Source organism: Grammomys surdaster, unplaced genomic scaffold, assembly GCF_004785775.1.
Source record: "Grammomys surdaster isolate TR1022 unplaced genomic scaffold, NIH_TR_1.0 126176, whole genome shotgun sequence".
Taxonomy (NCBI): domain Eukaryota; kingdom Metazoa; phylum Chordata; class Mammalia; order Rodentia; family Muridae; genus Grammomys; species Grammomys surdaster.
The window spans coordinates 4177384-4197670 of record NW_021620983.1 but is presented as its reverse complement, the minus strand read 5'-3'; the positions used below and the strand labels follow the sequence as shown (position 1 = coordinate 4197670).

Below are 20287 nucleotides of genomic sequence, written 5' to 3'. Positions count from 1 at the left end.
TACCTTATCCCGCCTACTTCCGCCTGATGGCCCGCCCCAGCAAAGCGGCCCCGAGCCCCACACATTTCTGCCCGTAAACCCGCCCTAGCCCCACCCCCGTCTCTCAGCCCCGCCTACTTCCTGTAGACGGCCGCGGGTGGGGGGGCCTCCAAGGGCGGCTGCTGTCACAGCTTTTACGGCGTGGTGCCGCAAAGCGCTTGAGTGTGGCAGTCTGAGCAACCTGTCGTCCGGACCCTAGACCTGCTGGTGGTGAAGTATGCCTTAGGAGAGGGCTGCCGGGCGTGGGAAAAGAGCTCTGTTTCTCACACTGAAACGCAGGCTGACCTGGAACTAGGGGGCATCCCTCAGCCTCCTCCTGAGAGCTGAGGTTATAGCCGAGGGCCGCCACGCCCGGCTTTGTAAAGGGGGTGGGGGGCGAGCCCTTCCCGGGGGATCTGGGGAAGGAATGGTGCCAGCTCACGACTAGGTGAAACCATTGGTTCTGGGCGGGTCCCCCAGAGTCGTCTGGCCACATAGGCGAGCTCCAAGAGGGTCGTCACCTTGAGATTAAAGTAGTACAGACTCTTCACTGATCGTGGTAGTTTAGTTTCTATGGAAAACATTCGTCCTTTTCCTCAAGAGCTGCTCACACACTGGTTTAAACTGACCTCTAAGAACCAGCAAGCCACCGTTGTCCCAAGGTCACGGAGTGTTGTACTGTTGTAACAGCCTTCAGAATTTCAGTCCCTCCTCATATGAAGGCACTTCCGACGTAGAGGAAATGAGTCAGTTCTTTAACCCAGCCCCAGCTTATGACCGTCTAACTCATTAAACACAAGATGGAGTGCTTGTTATATCCCGTGCCTAGTTTCCAACTTAATGTTCTGTCCCTTACACACTCGCTAAATGTTCTGTTCAGTAGTACTGACAGCTAGTTTTTGTGGGTTAAGATCATTGGTTGCACAACACTTAAGACCTTACTGCCCTCTGAACCTTGGTAATGAGATAAGAACTTACCATCTACTGCATATAAATTCAAATCTGGTTTATCATAGCTGTTGAGTATGGAAGTTAGCTTTTGTTTTGAATTATTCAACAAAGCAACTACTAGTGTTTAGTGGTAGAAAACCTCAGTCTTAACTAGGATGTGGTGTGGAAGTATAGTAACTAACGTGGTGACTCAGGAGGAAAGGCCTTACTCAAAATTACTGTGTCACTACCAACTTCTCTCCTAAGGAAGAGGAAAACTAATGGTGGAGATGTGTTAGATCCCATGGTGCAAGACTCTGGAAATGTTTTCTTGAGCTTCCATGTCCTCTAGTCCGTGTGCAGGATTTGTGAGTGGTAGGGGGGCTGCTTTCTGGTGTCTCTTCAGCTCCACACAGGGTTATACTGACCCCTCTCCTTTGTGTACTTGTACCATCTTCCAAAGTGTATAGCAGTTTCCTCTCTAGTGAGACAACCTCTGGGACTGGAAAATTTGACGGGATAGTTTTTCCAGTGCAGTCTGAAGGAATACTAAGTCCAGTCCACTAGACCCCTGAAACAATACACTGCCTTTCTGTCTCCATTTCCTTCAGCTTTTTTTTTTTTTTGTCACTTGAACATCATGGGGTAGAATAACATCATCAGGCATCAAGCTCTTATATTAGAAAATAATATTGTCCTACTAAAATGATAACCTCATGATTCCTTGACTCAAAGCCCCTAGGGAGAAAAGGACTACAACTCTTTCTTGCACACATCCATGTTCTTGGAATAGTTGGTGACTTCAAGCCATGCACTCATCCAACTTTGATAACTTCCAGGACTTCATGAAGGTCTCTGCAGCATTTAAGTTGTTTCCTAGTTTGCAAACTAAAGGTTTTTCCCTGCAGCAAAAATAAACTGAAAATTCCTGAAAGTCAACTGTATCATAAATGAACATTAAAAGTGCCAGACTAGCCTACCTTGTTAGGCGAATCTTTTATTATTCATAATTTGTGGAAAAAGCTATTGGGAAGGAGAACTAAGCCAGGTCTCTAAAAGCTTTTACAAGTTACAAATGACAAATTTTATCTATATACTTTTAAACCACATAGTTTGACGTTATTCTTCAACAAGGTAGACCATCCTAGTAATGACTCCCCCCCCCATTGTTAATATTATGGGTTAAACACACTGGCTTCAGTGCTTTCCAGTATTACACTAAATCTTCAGAGAAAATAAAAACAAAATTAAAAGAGAAGAGAGATGACTGTGGCAGTAAGGCTTCAGAAGCTGGAGAACATGAGCCCTAGAAGACCTCAGCGGACATCATCATTCTCAAGATGAAACAAGCAGAATCAACTAGTATCTGTACACTTCGACACGAAACTCAACACCAGACACCACAATTAGTATTAGTGACAGGGTGTCATTACATAACTTCAATCATAGCTCTCCTTAAACTAAGGGTCTTCCCCTGCCTCAGCTTCCGTCCAGCTCAGCATAATTTTTGGATGATTATGAAGCTTCAGTTTTGAGAATCTCCATTTTCTGCTAGTTGATTGTCTTATAAAATAATCTACTTTGATAACTTGTTTTTCCCTGAATAATTCAGTCCAAAAGATGTTAGGTGGCTGGCTCTAAGCAAAGGCAGCAGGCAGAAAGGACAGAATGAAGGGCTGGCATACCTACTTTAAACATTCAAAACAAGGGAAGCAGGTCTCAGGTAGCAGTGATTTGTGACAGCAGCCTAGCACAAGAGGACACTGACTGGGTGGAGAGGGCAGTGGTACAGGCTGTTGGAGGTAGGACAGTGTGAGGTGTCCAGGAACAAGGAGTTGGGTCTCGGAAGGGAGCGTGCCAGGTGGTGACCGTGCTAAGAATTCGGTTCGGAGAAGTGGTGATCCAAAAAAGTAAATTATTATCACTTTTGGACATTAGTTTAGAATTACTGTCAGGAAGCTAAAAAAAAAAATGAATCGTGTAATATGGGAGCTAGCTTTACTGGATTATACAAAGGTCACTATAAAGACCACACACATGCATACAGCACTCAAATCTACTAGGTACTTAAGAGGTCCAAATGGACAGTTCCCATTGTAGTGCTGTTTCTCAGCCCCTGGGTCACGACCCCTTTGGGGTCAAATGATTCTCACAGGGGTGACCTATGACCATCTGTTTAAATATTTATGATTCATAATAGTGCCAACATTACAGTCACAAAGTAACAATGGAATAATTTTGTGGTTGGGGAATCACTACACCATGAGGAACTATATTAAGGGGTCACAGCACAAGGAAGGTTAAGAAATACTTTTCTAGTACGTCTTCCTTCCTATAAAATACCCCATCCATGTGGTGGTTTATAAATCCACTACATGAACTAGGTTCTTGGGAAGAAACAATCTCACGGTGGAGAACCATGGCAAGTACTGTCATTGGGTGATCAGAACTATCATCAGCTGTAATGGGTGGAACTCAGCGGGAATATTTTTTAGGTTTGGTCTAATGAGGCTTTTCCCAAGCTCCTATCCTTAGTAGCTAAAGTACCTAATCATAAAAGCGTGGTCGGCAGCACGGATGCTGTTTCCTGTGGGATCCTTTACCCTCTGCCCTTCACTGTACATCCTCCTTATGGGCCAACCTTTTTGATCTTCCATCCCAATTTATTTTAGTTTTTAACTTTCCTCCGAGAATACTCTTCTAGATTTGGACTTTTAGTTTCTTCCAAATAATCAAGCCAAGCCGTCAGAGCAGGGTAGACAGCTTTACTTTTAGTAAGGAAAACAGGCTTAGAAAAGTAGTGTTACCCCGGTGCCTCAAAAACAAGCTCTCAGCACAAATTACCATTTTGGAGGATAAGAGGTCTTAATGGTAAAGCCCTTGCACAAACAAGAGGATTGTGTAGACCTGCGAGTTTGTAATCCCAGTGTATATACAGGGAGATGAGAAGCAGAGATGATCCCTAAACAAAGGGCCAGCCATTTGCAGCAACAACTAAAACCATCTCAAATTCTGTGGAAAGGACTGACATCTGAGGTCATGGCCTCCACATGCATACTGTGGCAAGTGCATGCCTGTACACGATGAAAAACCAGCTTACCATTTCACCAATGCTAAGATCTTACATTCTTTAAGATTACAATGCAGTTATTTGCAAGAAAAAAAATCTTCCTTTTCTTTAGGTATGTCATGTATAAAAGTGGATTAATTCCATGTTAAGTGAAAATGGCCAATTCTTTACGAGGAGAAGTACTGGCTCTTTATAAAAATGTAAGTAATTGATGCTGCCAACTTTATGAACGTTATTATATAACAAGGGTTGCTTAGAAACGTGTCTTTCTTTTTAAAGCTGCTGTATCTTGGACGGGACTATCCAAAAGGAGCAGACTATTTTAAAAGGCGTTTGAAGAACGTTTTCCTTAAAAACAAGGATGTGAAGGACCCAGAGAAGATCAAAGAACTTATTGCACGAGGAGAATTTGTAATGAAGGAGCTTGAGGCCTTATACTTCCTTAGAAAATACAGAGCTATGAAGCAGCGTTACTATTCAGATACCAAAAACTGACCACTCATTGCCACCAGCCTAGCTGACAATCAATGCCAGCTGTTTGCCTGTACCAACTATTATAAAGTAATTCAATTTAAAAGAGCAAGATACATGTTTTTAAAAAACAAGTTGCCATACTGTACAACTGTAGGTTTCGACCTTATTGATACTGAGAGCTCTGCCCATAATCCTTTTATTATTGAAATAGTAACTTTAGCACCTTTCATGAAAATACAATTTTGAAAGAAACTACACATAATTTTTCAACATGTTATATCCAATTATTTTTAGTCTATTTCTTCATTTACTAATGAGATTGCCATTAGCAAATGGTGCTTGACAGGCTTGCCCTTTAGCTTGTCTTTGTTTTTTCTTGTTACCCCATCTAGTATACTGAAGTGCATATTCAAGACTCTCTTCAGACACCTCAAATGATTTAAATGCAGTTATCAAAATAAGACATGTGAAGGTGACTTTGATCTTGAGATGCTCAGCAGGCGACTAGCATTATGTGGCTGTTATTCCCATTATTCTTTGGGCTGCTGGCCTGCCTTAAGTTTGGAATCACTTCAACTAGCTTTCAGGAGGAGTGGTAATGTTCCTCTGTTTCTGCCATTAAAGCTGGTATATTTTGTGTCTACCTGTAACCAAGTTCATGTGACAGCAGACCTAACCCAGATAGGACTATAAGTTTAAGCAAACACTTAAATGTTTATGTAATGTTCTTAGCAACTTTATAAATAAAGAACATTTCTAACTTAAAAGCTGCAATAGTGTCGCTTAAAGGATTCTGTATCAGGCTGGAGAGATGGCTCAGTGGTTAAAACACTAGCTGGTTTTCCAGAGGTCCTAAGATCAATTCCCAGCAACCACATGGTGGCTCACAGGCATCTGTAATAGGATCTGATGCCCTCTTCTGGTGTGTCTGAACACAGCTATAGTGTACTCACATAAATAAAATAAACAAAAACATCTTGAAATCTTAAAGGATTCTATATCAACTACCAGGCAGACATTCCAAATGTCCATCAAGAAATACCTATAGTCAGGATGGGGGTGAGGCTCAGTGTGAAGTACTTGCCTAACAAACATGTGAGGCTCTGAATCTGAGCCTTAACCACAATTAAAACTACATAATTACACACTTATAGTCACCATAACTATTTTTATTACATTACAATGATTAGGAGCAGTACGGTTCATGACAAAAATATTACAAATTTCAGATCATTTCACAGCACGTACTCCTATGAACATTTAAAAGTTAATTTTAATTAAGAGTGGTCATTTTTAAATTTAATGTTTGATATGACCAACATTCCCTAGGTCAGCGCAACCAAAGGATGGAAAACAACTGGATCACACTGCATATGTCCCACAACAAACAACAAACAAAACAAAGAGGAAAAAAAGAAAAGGAATGGAAGGAAGAAAAGCACAATGTACAAAATATGCATGTTTCAGTTTACACTCTACAAAAATAGTTAAAATACATTCCAGGGAAACGTGATACAGTAAGAAATAGCACTAGTAAGAAATTGGCACTCAAATAAAAATGTAGAAGTGTTTTCAACATGAAGACATGAGACAGTGGAATTGGGGGCCTGGAACGAAAACAGCACATATCCCATTCAGCTGGTTGGGGTGAGTCTGAACTGGCATTTTTACAGAACTTTATTTTTCAAAATTCATCTAAAATGCCTACCACCATCCCAAACAGGCACTTCAAACTATTGGACTAAACCACAAATCTGAATCTAATTAATAACTAGTCTTTGAAAACTAATGTACTTCTTTAGAAATAACTTTCATGTTTTGACAGAATTTACAGCTATTGGGTATATCTGTTCAATTTTTCAATGCAGAATTCATGCTACCCAGGTATTACACAGAAGTTATTAAGTATAAATTCACCTTTGAATAACTTGGGTTTTAAAAAATGACTACACAAAACTTTTTTAACAAATGGAAATTAAATTTTTATTGCCTACAAAAAAACCCTTCATATATATATGTATACATATATATATATATATGAAAATGGAAAATCAGTGGAATACAAAATGAGATGAATTTGTGCAAACTGTAACTTATGACATGCCTCACAGATCTTGTATGTATGTTATGATAAAATTGTGCAATGGTGGCAAAGGTTTTGATAACCTATAAAAGTTAGGATCTAGATTCCTATGCAGTGTGACTCAGTCAGTAGAGCCTAGAATTCCCTATTGAAAATATTTACTCAAGTTGTATTTGCCTGCTGTATTCTTCCCACTAACATGTTAATGCCTATGACTGTAACTTAGCATTGGTTTTCAACTTCAACAAGGACTTTAAGGCTGCAGTAACTAACTAGATAACGTTTGTTTCTAGGATTCTTTCCCCTTTAAGCAAACAAAAAAAACCCCAACAATACAAAACCCTTTTGTTAACCAAAGTGTAACACAATTCAAAATTTACATAGTGGTAATTACCACTACTTTAACACATTGCCCAGAAATATTAAAAATATCTGATTATACACTGCAGCTCTTGAAGTACACCTGTTCCTCTATATAGAAATTAGAGGTATTACTAAGACTTAAAATCCACCCAAAAAATGTTCTATGAACTTGTACAGTTTAGAATATGTCAAAAAAGTAGATTAGGGGTAGGGGATTTCTGTTCCTTTAAAAAATGAAGTAATTATATAAAGTAGTTTGATTTAAAAGTTGCATTGGACTCACAGAAAATAATTTTTGCTAAACTAAGGAAGAAAAATTGTATGAACCCAAACCCCTCTCTGCAAAACTAAAATCACGTATTTCATTATGTCTAAGTCATATGCCATATGCCTTACTTAGTATACAGATCGTGCTACATGCCACTAGCCAAGGATGGTGTCCGTTCTTGAGGATACCGCACCCCCAGTGCATAGTGTAATGCCCAAAATATGACAAGCACTGAATAAATGCTGAGTAAATAATTTTTAAAAAAGTTTTATGATTGGAACTTTGACGTGCTTTTCAACAGAATCTATCACTTACCAGGATAATGGCTAGATGAAGAGTAAGCTCACCTTCTACTGGACTGTGTTCTCTCTGTTCACACTAAATCTGAAAATCCCTACTGAGGCACCAGTAAACTGGGCAGCAAGAATGAAGTCCAAAGGATTGAGAGTCAGTTGCTGTAGTGGCCCTGAAAACCAGCTATTAATTCAAATCTCACTTGGTGTCTGTTATTTTAAATTCTGGGGAAGAAAGCAACAGGGCAGCTTTGACATACCTACCTTAGTGGGCGACATTCATGAAGTTTTCCATAGCAAAAACCAAGTTTGAAGTGCTGGGAAATTATTAAAACTACACTAAGTCACGGGCATGTGGGAGACAGGCTGAAAGCCAGTGTAATGTTGGAGGGGAGTCCTGAAGCTGGAGAATGGATACTGAAATATAAATGTTACCTCTTGCACAATTTGCCCAAGACTGGCAGTGAAGATGTTAATCCAGGTAAAACAGTTACAGATTGTGCTGAGCTTGACAACTAGGTGTGTCAGCATGTAAACTGACTATATGTTGTTACACAGCTGTGAAGTTAGCATCTTTGAGATGATTCAACACTAAGCAGACAGTGATTTGCTTAAAATCAGACTTCTAACAGACAGATATCCAGTCCTCATAGTCCAGTGATACTTCCATCTCATTTCAAATTATTTGAAGGAATGCTTTAAGTGCATTGAAGAGACTGTTTTTCCTGTTATCTATTCTTAAAGCATTAGATAATTTTAAATACCTATCAGATTTGAGGAGTACTCAGCCAATGTTTGTTCAGCTAGAGTTGAGAGACTAGTCAAACCTGCAATTTCAGACTTCCTTACTTCAGTGTTAAGATTTACTCTCCTTGTAGCCTCCTACCCCAAAGTCTCAACCTTAAAGTGAACATCAAAATTTATTTTAAATTGTTTTTTATTATTATAAACAAAAGACATTTCCTTGATTTGTCAGTAGGACTGTTACATGGTGAGAATGCATTGTACTAAGCCATTCAACTTTCCTCCTCCCCCATGCTGGCCAAACAATGCACGGCCAACACTGAGCACAGCACTGCTGCAAAACCCAGCAGCGTTCGTTCATCCCGGGGTCCTGGAAGGCCCAACCCCGCAACTCTGGTCTCCTCGACACCTGCTAAGCTGTGACTGTCTCAATTCATCTTCAGCTTCACAACCATTAAAACTACTTTCAACAACAAATTCAAAAAAGACTTGAAAGTTAAAAACAATCTGACAAAGGGGAAGTGTACTTAATTCTTATGAGAACTTTTTATATATGTTAAAGTTGTTTGAATTATCACAAAAATTTAGTAGCATGTACATATAGCCCAAATGGTTACTATTTCATACTGGGTCTGCCTTACCAGGAAAAGCTATTATAGGAACCTTACAGTAATTTAGCTAACATGGAAATTGAATTGGTTTCAATGTTTTCCATTGCCTTTTTTTTTTTTCATTTTTCCCCTTTTCTAGAAAAAATATACTATTTGGGGGAGTGACCAAGATTAATAGCAGTGGAAAGCTAGAGAAAGCCTTTGTGAACAGTCTAACTACACTAATGAAGGATGATAAACTCTAGGACATGCTGGAAGTGAATCAAAGGGAAGCCCATAAGTCTGTGATCCCTTAGTCTTAGGAGAACCAACCACAAGGTCTCACATGAAGCTGTAATTACTAATGAATCCATTGATGACCAGATGGAACACAGAGCAGGGATGGTTCAAAAGCTTCATTGTTCTGGTTCACACCGATGCTCACAGTTGGTAAGAGAACTAGCGAGGAATCAACTGCATGCACCAAAACCCCAAGACAGAGTCTCGGGTCTTTAGTCTCTTCCACAGGCATTGCTAGTTTAAGTCCAAAACCCAGGGAATACTGGCACTTAGAGAAAAGAAGGTTTCCACTGTCCTTTGAAAATAAGCATTTAAGATAACAGCTGACAGTTTGCACGAACAGGAAAAAAGATTAGGTAATGCTAAAACAAATGCTAATAATTTAGTGTAATGTACAAAAATCACACTTTTACTTAAGTGTGCCTTAAGAAAGAGTACAAACTATTCACATAACTATACACCTTGTCCTTGACTTCTTCTTCTTCTTTTTCCCATCTTTGCTCATCTTTTCTTTATGTTTTCGAATTTCTCGGACTAATGTATAGAAGGCATCATCAACACCCTGAAATATATAAAAAAAAAGTATATGTAGACTATGTTAATACACGACGGCTTAATATGCTCAGAGACAGACGTTTGTTGTTACTGGAAGCTGGAGTATACTCAGAGAGTAGTTCCCTTTTAGCCTGATGTTCTGTCAACCGAATGGGTTTAAGGATTCTTTAGAATATATCTCTTCATGGAAATTCTGACATTTTTAAAATTTTAAATTATTATCTAAATTTAAGTTATTTTCTACATTTAGGTATTAAAATACCTAACAAAATACCTGACATTTAGTAATTTAGATAGTTGGTAATTTCAAAATAATAATTTCAAAATAATAATAATTATTATTTCAAGTTACTCTTTCTTTCAAAGCAAAATACCTGACATTTAAAACAACTTTATTTTATGGTAGGAGTATTTTGCCTTGTATGTATGTCTGTACCACATGAGTACAGTGCCCAACGGAGGCCCGAACAGGACATTAGATCCCCAGGGACAGGAGTTACTGACAACTGTCAGCTGGGTGCTGGGTGCTCTTAACCACTAAGCCATTCCCCAGCTCTGCTATGCTGATATTTTAAATAGCAACCCTGACTTTCACAACAGGCAATACAGTAAGTGGTGCACAATATATAAGTTTAGAAAATGACTTTTTTCCCAAAAGGACCTGATTTCTACTAATTTTTCTCTACTAGAAAACGTAGCCATTCAACTGCCCATGCCTGCCTCCATGTATGGTAGATGTGCCTTTGTATACATAAAACTTAATTGTCCCCCAAGTTTCTGAACTTTAGACAGTAAGCTACATTATCTGTAAGATACTGGTACCTTAAAAGCTATGATGCCCCTGACCTCTGGTGATGAGTGAATCATCTGACCCGGGGTGTACTTGACCACCCACCAGAATTCTCTTATTACCGCTGTACTGTACTGTTTATTCAAAATTTGTCATATAAATACCTGTCTTCAAAGAACATCCAACATTAGTCATTAAAACCTACACCTATGTGTCATTAAAGCAAAACACCTAAATAAGTTGTGACTAAAACTGATTCAGTCAGAGTAATTCTCAAGCTCCTAAACCCTGGCATGACAAGCGCACTCTAAGACGTAGGAGCTTGAAGAACCAACGTTAGACCTTCAATCACAAGTTCACACTAGAGTCAAAGTGAAGCTGAAGAAAAAAGTGGCCGTGCTTTATTTCGTCCATTCATCCTAGTAGAAAGTACTGAGAGAAATTTTAACCTATTAATGCTTCCAAATCTAGATACTTAGAGGGAATCTGGAGAACAAATAGCCTACAAACCTAAGCTACTTTAAAAGTAATGGTATGAAGACAGCGACAGTGTACCCAAATAAATGAGATAAATAAATCTTTTTTTTTTTTTAAAGAAGAGGCTGGTCCTCTTTAAAAAACAAAAATAAAAAAATAAAAGTAATGGCACACTGGGTCTTCACTCTTGTAATTACCTGTTTCAGTATTATGAATTGTGCAAGTAGCATAATATACATTTAAGCACCCTATGTTAAACACATTATCTTCAAAATAATTGAATATCCTAAGTGCCAAGATTTTTCCTTTACCATATTACTAAGATCTTTTGTAATTTCAAAATAAGTACTTACATACTTTATTCCGAGTTTTTACAGATAACTCATTTTGACAACAGTTCTCTAATCCAGGAAAGCCTGACCAGTGCTGTTAACAATGGACAGCAGCAGTGAGGCTGGCTCACATCTAACAGAAACTGGGTCACAGTGTCAGCTATCTGAGTATGAGGGAATAAATGTATACTGCCCCAAACCCCCGATCTGCACTCCTTGGTGCTTTTCACCCCCTGAAATCCATTACTGATACAACACAAGCAATACAGTCAAGGCCTAACTAGACTGTGAGGTCCACTCAGATACAGAAGACAGACATTCCCTTCTGTGCTATCCTTAACACACAGTGAGAAACTCTTTCAATGACATAATTAAAAGTACTATAATTCAGCAGCACTGTATGACTTAGGGACACAGACACTTGGAATAGGATAGTATCTTCTGTCTGCCTGTGTGTGTGTGTGTGTGTGTGTGTGTGTGTGTGTTTGTGTGTGTGTGTGTGTGTGTTCGCGGGTGTGTGTTCGAGGGTGTGGGTGTGAGGGTGTGTGGTGGGGGACCTGTACATTTAAGTGGAGGCCAGAACAGGACACTGGGAGTCTTACTCCGTCACTCCCAACCTCCTTCCCCTGAGGTACAGTATCTCAGTGAAACTGGAGCTAAGCCGTAACCAGCACACTCCACCAGTTACTTCTGGCCCCTGCCCCAGTACTGGGATTACAGGCATTTTCTGGCTGGCTGTTTACCTGAGTTGTAGGGATTTGAACTCAGTGTTCATGTTTGTGCAGCAAGCAGGCATATTCTCATTAGCATATTCACTGAAGAGAACTCTCTCTCAGATGCTCCCCTGAGATGGAGTCGTACCTAAGTCCCTTATCCGTCATCAATTCCCTTGGATCACACATCATGGTATCCATTTCATCATCTTTTTAAAAAATTACATCCATTTACTTTTCTGTTTGTGTTCTTGCCATGGCACATGTATGAAGATCAGAAGACAACTTAAGGTCCTCTCCTCCCACCATAGCGGATCTGAAGGACCGATCAAACTCAGGTCCTCAGTCTTGAGAGCCGTCTCATTGGCCCTCCAACTATTTTTACAGTGAAGAAAAATACCAGTGATACTAAAACAATGATACAGAAAAATAAAAATCCTGAGAAAGATATCTGTAAGACAATTTTTAAGATGGAATAATATACAACCATTTAGGAGACATGGAAGGCAGCATTTGACAGCATTTGCCCTCTTGTCAAGTTCTGACAGTATGTGAGTCCCCAGGTACATTAATTCTAATTAGATGACTTTGATGTTAGAGAAATGTTCAGCTTTTGTACAAGGGCAGTGGACTCCTTGTTCTCCTGGGAACTGATTCTCATAAAGGAGCATCCCACATTCTGTAATTATTTTGTTTAGACTTACCCCTTTCCTAGAATGATTAAAAAAAACCTAATTTGTATATGTTTATCACTATCAAATACAAACTTTATTTATCTCACTATAATTTTAAATATCATAAGATACACTTTTTCTTTACGTAGAAAGTGCTATATGCACTAAAATCAGTGGTTCAATGAATAGAATCCATTACTAACAGTTACAGCAGTCACTGCTGCAAACTGTGTAATGTAGACACTCAGAGCAGAGTGCTTCAGCGTCTGCTTGAATGTAAAGTGTACCACACTCTCTAAATATTGTTCTACTTTAAAATCATCCAAGAGGGAGGCCATAGAAAGGGGGACAGGGTTAAAATTACCATTTTAATCTAGCCATGGCTATTATTTCATTAAGTTAAGTTTAACTTTACAAATTGCATTTTAATGTTAAAGTATACCACAGTTTCTAACACTAAAGTATGGTTTTACCCAATCATAAAAGTTTTAAGAGTTCATAATCCCATTAGAATCCCTGCAAGTACTGCCCACTGCTTCTGCATCTACATAGTAATTCTAAACACTGTGGTTGTGTCATGTCCTCACGGAACACATACATTACATCAGCCTCCAGCAAAAGCACAAACTTCAACATGAGATTTTATCACCTCACTGAGTGAAGAATTTGCTGAGTTAGACAAAATATAATCAGGGTTAATTTAGACAGGAAAGCCAGGGTCCACTCAATCTTTTTAAGAAGTACCTATATGCTAGAATCTCAACATGCAATGGGCACACAAAGATAAATCATATGGTCCAGCTCTCTAGGATTCTGTGGTCTAATAAAGAAATGACACATATTTCAGTGCAACACAGGAAGCCATATAGTTAAAAATAATATATTGGAAATACACAAAGCCACAATGGCCATTTTAAGGGACTGCAGAGATTCTTATAATGAGAGAATCACATGTTAGCTGATTAACCAACTCGGGCTGGGAATCCTAGTGATCCAAACAAGATGCAGGACTACAGGGAAGACAGAAGTAATGTCTGTGTACAGACAAAATGGGCACGGTGATATTGTTTTAGAGATACTGATCGTGTGCTCACTGTGTAAATCAGTGACTAGGTTTACCAGTAAGAGACTGGCATTCCTGTGAAGCAGCCAGTACAGGGAATGACATCAGCTACAAGTAAATAGCAAAGGAGAAGTCAATAATAATGTAATAATGAGACAAAGCCATAGCATAGGAATCTATAATTGCTTCTACATGGGTACAGGAGCATGCCTTGTTAGGCCTTTCCTACCTCTGGGCCATATTATTATTATTACTATATATTTTTTACTTAAAAACTGCTGGTTATCTTAAAACTTAAATCTGATTTCCCTTGAAAATAAATTATCAGTTTCAAATGTTTAAAATACTTAAAACTAATGAAGTCAATACAGCTTATTAGTCTACTGTAGTCATCAAAAAGGGTCAATTATATAATACATTTAAAATTAATGTGCTCATTACAGAAACAAATGACAAGTTTCTTATCTTTTAACACTTCAAAGCAGAATACCACGTCTAAGTGGGTCTGCTTTGTTACCTTTGAAAGACATCTGCTTTGTACCAAAATGAATATGCTCAACTTACCAGATTACATTATAACGCATTTTTTAATTTTCACACAGCCAGGAGTCTTTTCTTCTTTGCTGATTTTTTTCAATCTGTACTGTCGGATCTCTCTCACCAATGTATAAAAAGCATCCTCCACTCTCTGCATTGTAAAACACAACTTCTTTAAAGTCTGTTTCATTTGGAAGAATAATTTACTGGGATAGCCATGTGTAAGACCTTTGAATTATGAGCTTTACAGTTAAAAATTTGTTGTTTTTTATAAAGGAGATATCAGATTGAATAAAATTGAGAATGAAGCGTTAAAATGAGCTAGAACCTGGTTTGTTCTAAAAAAATGTTTACTTTTTTTTAGAATTAAGACTTTAAAAGAAAAGCCTAACTATAGATGTATGCTTCTTCTTTTTTTTTTTTTTCTTTTTGGTTTTTCGAGACAGGGCTTCTCTGTGTAGCCCGGGCTGTCCTGGAACTCACTCTGTAGACCAGGCTGGCCTCGAACTCAGAAATCCACCTGCCTCTGCCTCCCAAGTGCTGGGATTAAAGGCGTGAGCCACCACTGCCCGGCCACATGTATGTTTCTTGATACAATAATTTAAATGTGATGAACTGCAATTAGGAAAAGCTAAGACTTTCCTTGGATAAAGGGAAGACTGTGACTGCCATCCGCCACTGATGCCCACCTTTTTACCCAGTGGGGAAGCAGAGTGAAAGGCAGACTAGGAACATGAGGCCTTGTTAAAACCAAACCCAAAAATCCATGTCCTAACCAAAGAGAGTCTAGATACTCTTATATGACCCCCAGTTTCATCTTCAATTAGATAGTTTCTAGTCAATTTCTAGGTCCCTAATTTCATCTGAGACTGCTACCACAGTGAATGGGAAATTACAATATTTAAATGAGAAGTGAAACAGGGGTCATTTACCAAAACAAGAAAGGCTCACAAACCATTTGAAATATATAAAATAGGAGCAATACACGCCTCCTTGTACAAGTTTCAAACAGCCTGCAGAGCACTGTTCGGACATGCTGCTCTATGCCTTCTCTTTTAATTTATGTGTTCTACTTTTGAAAATTTAGTTTCAGCAAAGGAGGCATTTAATAATAAATAATGATTCCATATCATTGTGTACCATACAGTGAAAAAAATTTAAAGTTTTTTTTTTATTATTTTCAAAGTATTTTTCATAGTATTAACTATTTTCTAATAATAAAAAGTATACCCCCAGGAAAAAAATGTTCTTTAAAAATTTGTGCGTGCGTGCGTGCGTGTGTGTGTGTGTGTGTTTGTGTGTGTGTCTGTGTGTATACGTACAGGTACCTTTGGAGACCAGAAGGCGGCACCAGATGATCTGGAGCTGGAGTAACTGGTAGATGCCAGCTACCCAAGTAGGAGGTAGGAACCAAAGCCAGGTCCTCTTCAGAGCAACCAGCACTCTTAACCCCTGAGCCACCTCGCCAGCAACCCAACATTATTTTATTTTAATGGAATCAATTTAATATGCTGCTTATCCTACCAAGAAAGAAAAACTTTTCAACTGTTAACAATCATTAACTGTCGGCCTTTTAAACAAACCCCTACTTGTGTCTGAGTGTACGGGTTCTTAGTGGTTCATCATTCACCCTCAAGACAAAAGAGCTTCACTCACCCACTTACTATCCTGTCTCAAATGCCCGCATTACATAAGTCATTTACGACAAGTGACTTGCGAAGTATTTAAAGTATTTAGAGTATGACTCGTCAACTTATATTTCATAAATAATTATTCTTTTTTAATTTAAAAGCCAATGAAAAATTCTCCAAATATTTACACATTTCTTTATAGAAAGAGACAAACCAGGCAAAGCTCATATTTTCTTAAAATCTTAAAGAATGTAAATATTCCTTCTTTTTGAAAAAAGTTCAACGTCACTGTAAAAGTCAATGTGCTACGAAAGGAGGCCAGAGAGGGTCTTTGTCCTCTCATTTAACAGACGCAGTTTGATTGTGACACACTTCCAAATCAGTTTGATGTGTCTGCTCCTTGAGAGAAAGCATCCCCATCACCAACTCAGACTGTAATGATTGGTGTTTCCAGCAATGCAGAGAGAGAATTGGAAGCCAATAATTAAAAGAGACAACCACCCATCACCAGGAATTCAGCATTAAGATCTCAGTAGCCAAGAAAATCAAAACCAAGAAATATTTACAACTGAAAAACTTTCTTTCTTAGCTTTATGAATATGAAATTTAAATTCATTTTTAAAAGTTATTTACCACATTTTGCATACTTAGTTGTTCCTTGAAAATAAACTTTCACACTGATATCAAGAGACTTGAGAACAGGGTTACTTCTCCTTGCCCACCACCAGCTCTGGCTCTTACTTCTAATACTACATTAGCTACATCCTTAGACTATGGAATATTGATTGATTATTGCAAGCTTTGAATTAATTTTTGAAAATAAGGCAGTTATGACTAATTGCTTAACCCATAAGAAAACAGTGATGTATCCTTGAGGATATGACATACCACCACATTTGAACACTTTCAAGTGACAGTAACTCTAAGGGCAAATAAAAATATCTATATGTAATCAAGAATATCCAAGTATAAGTATATAATTCCTTTTTAAACAAAGAGATGTTTTCAACTCACAGAAGGCTGAGGCTACGGAAATAGAGCACCCCTGTAGTGACTTGTCAACAAGTAATACTCTCTATCTGTCTCAGTACGACTATAATTTATTAAGTATTGTATTCCTGTTGAATCTGTAACACTTGCAGAAATCTGTCAAGGGGATGAGATATACATGTAGCATCAGCTATGACTCAACAGATGCAAGGAACCAGCTTTCTGAGGGCAGGGAATGGAGAAACCAGTCATATCTCTCAGTATCAACCTCGTGTTCCGGATTTTTTCCCAAGAAACTCCATCAACCTATAATCCATCTCAAGAGCGACTGTAGTATAACAACACAGCAGCTGTTCAATAACTGTCCACTTCCAACTCACAAAGGTCAAACAATTTCATGGCATCTGAGGTTTTAAAAATTGTTTTGCTTTCTTGAATAGCTTTATGATAAGATTTCTTTCAGAAATGCCTTCTATCAACTAATTTCATATCTCTAGAAAGTAACTACAAATCAAGAAATTAATCAGTATTGGGTGATTTTTAAGTTTGAAAACTTTCTACACTGCTCAAACTGAGAGCAGCAAATGTAAAAAGGTTAGACCAGCCCTTCTGAAAACCCTGCTTGTCCTCACCTGACATAAGCACATGCCAACTTTTGGTTTTAGCAGCCTGGCAAATTCACAGTCTTTCCCAAGATGTCTGTATTTCAGTTGCAACAGACTTTCTTAGAAAAAGTTGTCAATTACTAAGTGCCTTGATAAATGTGAACTAGCACCCTTATACTAGAAATATCAAGGTCACACACTAGAACACCAGCAAAAAAGTATCTCCTTCATCCTTTCAGAGGGGTGATAGACTGAAAGGACTAAAGGACAAAAGCCAGTTTGGCACAGTGCCACACATCTGTAGTCCTAGGAACTGGGGGTGAGAGGCAGAGGAGTCACGTGAGTACATGAGTTCCAGAATAGTCTGGGCAACACAGCAAGACCCTGTCTCAAAGTGGGCAAAAAGCGTGCACGTGCAAGTACAAACACACAAACACACACACACGCAAGCACACACAATCTATTAATCATTATATACTGACAAGATACTATGCTTTTTAAAATTAGCAAGAAATGTTCTGATAAAAATACATATTCTGTAACCTAAATCTTAAAAGTAGAATATCATTTCTTTCATTAAATATACAAAATCTGCTTTAAAATGGTAACTGTCAGCCTGTGAGTTTTAGGCTGAAGGTGTTGTGTATCTACTGGAGTCTCATCAGTTGCCATCCCATCTAGAGAGGTTAAGACTGGCACACTACAACCTACAGGCCAAGTACAGGCAGGGGCATTACAAGTACATTACAAGTACAGCTCTGGTATTAGCTGACAAGCAGTTTTAATTTTCAAGGCTTCTTAGGGAAAATAATGTGTAAGATACCACATTGCTATCTAGGCCTCTGAAGAAAATACTTGTCATACCCTGACTTGTATCTTTGAGAACTTCTGAGTGAATGCTCAGTTCCTATTACCATAAGTAGAAGTCTTTTGGTGCTTTTATTAAGCTCATGAAAAACAACAAATATTCAAGCAGAAAACAGGTTGCTGACAAAATACATTAAGGACAAGTATACATAGCTAAAATAACAAATAAGCAAATAAAAGACAGTAACAAAATACTCCCCAAAAGTAGCTTCAAATCTTCACAAAAATTGAAGAGGTAAAATGTATTAAAAATGTACCTCAGATATTATATATAAATTAGCAAAATTATTTGGAGTAGCTCTTTAGAATCTTCCAAACCTTTATAAATATTAAATTATTTTTAAGAACCATTAATGATTTTTCAAAGCAAATTAATTCCTAAACAAAACAAGTCCAGTGAAAAAGTGGACATCCAAGTTATAGTTAGGCAATATATTGTATAAAAGAAATCCATAAAACACAAATAAATACCAGAAGGGCTAAGCACTGCTGAAGAAGATTCTGTATATTTTACCTCTAAACATGTTAGACAACTCACATTATCTAAAAATCAAGTTTAAATTTATCTATTTCTATACCATATGCCTTTAAACTGACATAGAAGTAGGCATGGTGGCACAGGCCTGTAATCTCAGCACATGAGAGATAGAGGCAACAGTTCAAGGCCAGCCTCTACTACATAGTAAGTTTGAGATTTGCCTGGGCTGTCACTGTCAAAACATTAAAAACCAAACACAAATGAAGAAAGCAAAACAATGTTTAAAGGTGTAGGTAGTGTGTGTGCCACAGAACATTGTTAAAGCTGTTTTTAAAAGCAGTGTTCTAATCAATAATGAATCGCAGTATACCAAAGCAGTAATGTCAAACACAAATAATAAATTACGTGCAGTTATTTAAGGCTCTCATCAAATGAGAAGTGAAGAGCAACCCAGAGATGATAACCAAGAGACTCCTTTCACTGTGCACTACGGCTTCTCTGCTCAAACTATGGCCCAATTGTCAAACCAGCACTTCCCAGCAGAGCAAAGGGATGCGCAATCATGGGCTTCATCACGAACCCAGTCTAGTAAAGTCTGCATTTTGACTGTAAAATGGTCAGTTGATTTGTGTGCATATTCAAGTATGAGGCTCTTCTGTGTTTACAACTCAGTCTCAGGCTTTTCCTTTTCTCTGTGAAATGTCAACTACAATGTTCACTAGTATGAAAGGTACCTTTACAAGTTTAAAAAGTGTTAATGGCAAAACCTATATAATATGTTCTGAATAAACTTCCTTACATTGAATTATTTCATAAAAAATCTTACAGATACTATACTTTCAGGGCTGCTTCTAAAGAAAATCAAGAAGACTTGGAAACAGAACACAGAAACAAACCTCATCCTGTCTTTGGAGTGTGGGATGGACTTGAATAAAACAGCTCCTCTACCGTGAAGCCAAGTCATGTTCATCAAATCTCTATAAACTCTAAGTCAACTGTGAACCAACTGGTACACAATAGATACCCATGTGACAGTCAAACTACAGAAACTCACTTTTTAAAGACTGTCTAGTTACTTCCTAAATATTCTCTTATTTTAATCACAACATTCTCTAAAACTTTTTCCCAATTATAATTCAACAAAATATAATACAACAAAATTTAATCTGGAAACAAATCCTTGAGACTGCTTCTAAAATAGAAAACTCAGACTTTACTCTATCGTCGTTTGTCTTTTATCACTTTAATGGGAAATTATTCCACATTTCTTGAATCCTAAATGTAAAATGTACTCTAGGCAGAAGAAACAATTTCAATATGAAAAGAAATCACAATACCAGACATAGTGGAGTACACCTTTAGTCCTAGCACCTGCAAGACAGACTTAGGAGACTGAGAGTTCAACCCCAGGCTGGGGCACACAGAGAGACCATTTCAATCCC

General features: G+C 38.1%; 2 protein-coding genes across 4 annotated transcripts in view; one reads left to right on the top strand and one right to left on the bottom strand.

Annotated features, from left to right (window-relative positions):
- Positions 1-117: 117 nt before the first annotated feature.
- On the top strand, positions 118-5263 carry Etfrf1 (electron transfer flavoprotein regulatory factor 1). Its single transcript, XM_028757541.1, has 3 exons — positions 118-254; positions 4131-4218; positions 4298-5263. The coding sequence occupies exons 2-3, from the start codon at positions 4174-4176 to the stop codon at positions 4511-4513; spliced, it is 261 nt and encodes an 86-aa protein (XP_028613374.1). The 5' UTR covers positions 118-254; positions 4131-4173; the 3' UTR covers positions 4514-5263.
- Positions 5264-8418: 3155 nt separating this feature from the next.
- The window catches only part of Kras (KRAS proto-oncogene, GTPase), a 30139-nt gene continuing 18270 nt past the window's right edge, over positions 8419-20287 (bottom strand). Inside the window, exons 5-7 of one of the 3 annotated variants that reach the window (XM_028757524.1) lie at positions 14310-14425; position 11203; positions 8419-9695 (exon numbers count right to left, since the gene is read on the bottom strand). In XM_028757524.1, coding sequence (XP_028613357.1) covers positions 9579-9695; position 11203; positions 14310-14425 — 234 coding nt within the window. In that variant the 3' untranslated portion in view covers positions 8419-9578. Of the gene's footprint in view, positions 9696-11202; positions 11204-14301; positions 14426-20287 lie in introns of all 3 variants that reach the window. The other 2 variants (XM_028757522.1, XM_028757523.1) reach the window with 2 other exon arrangements.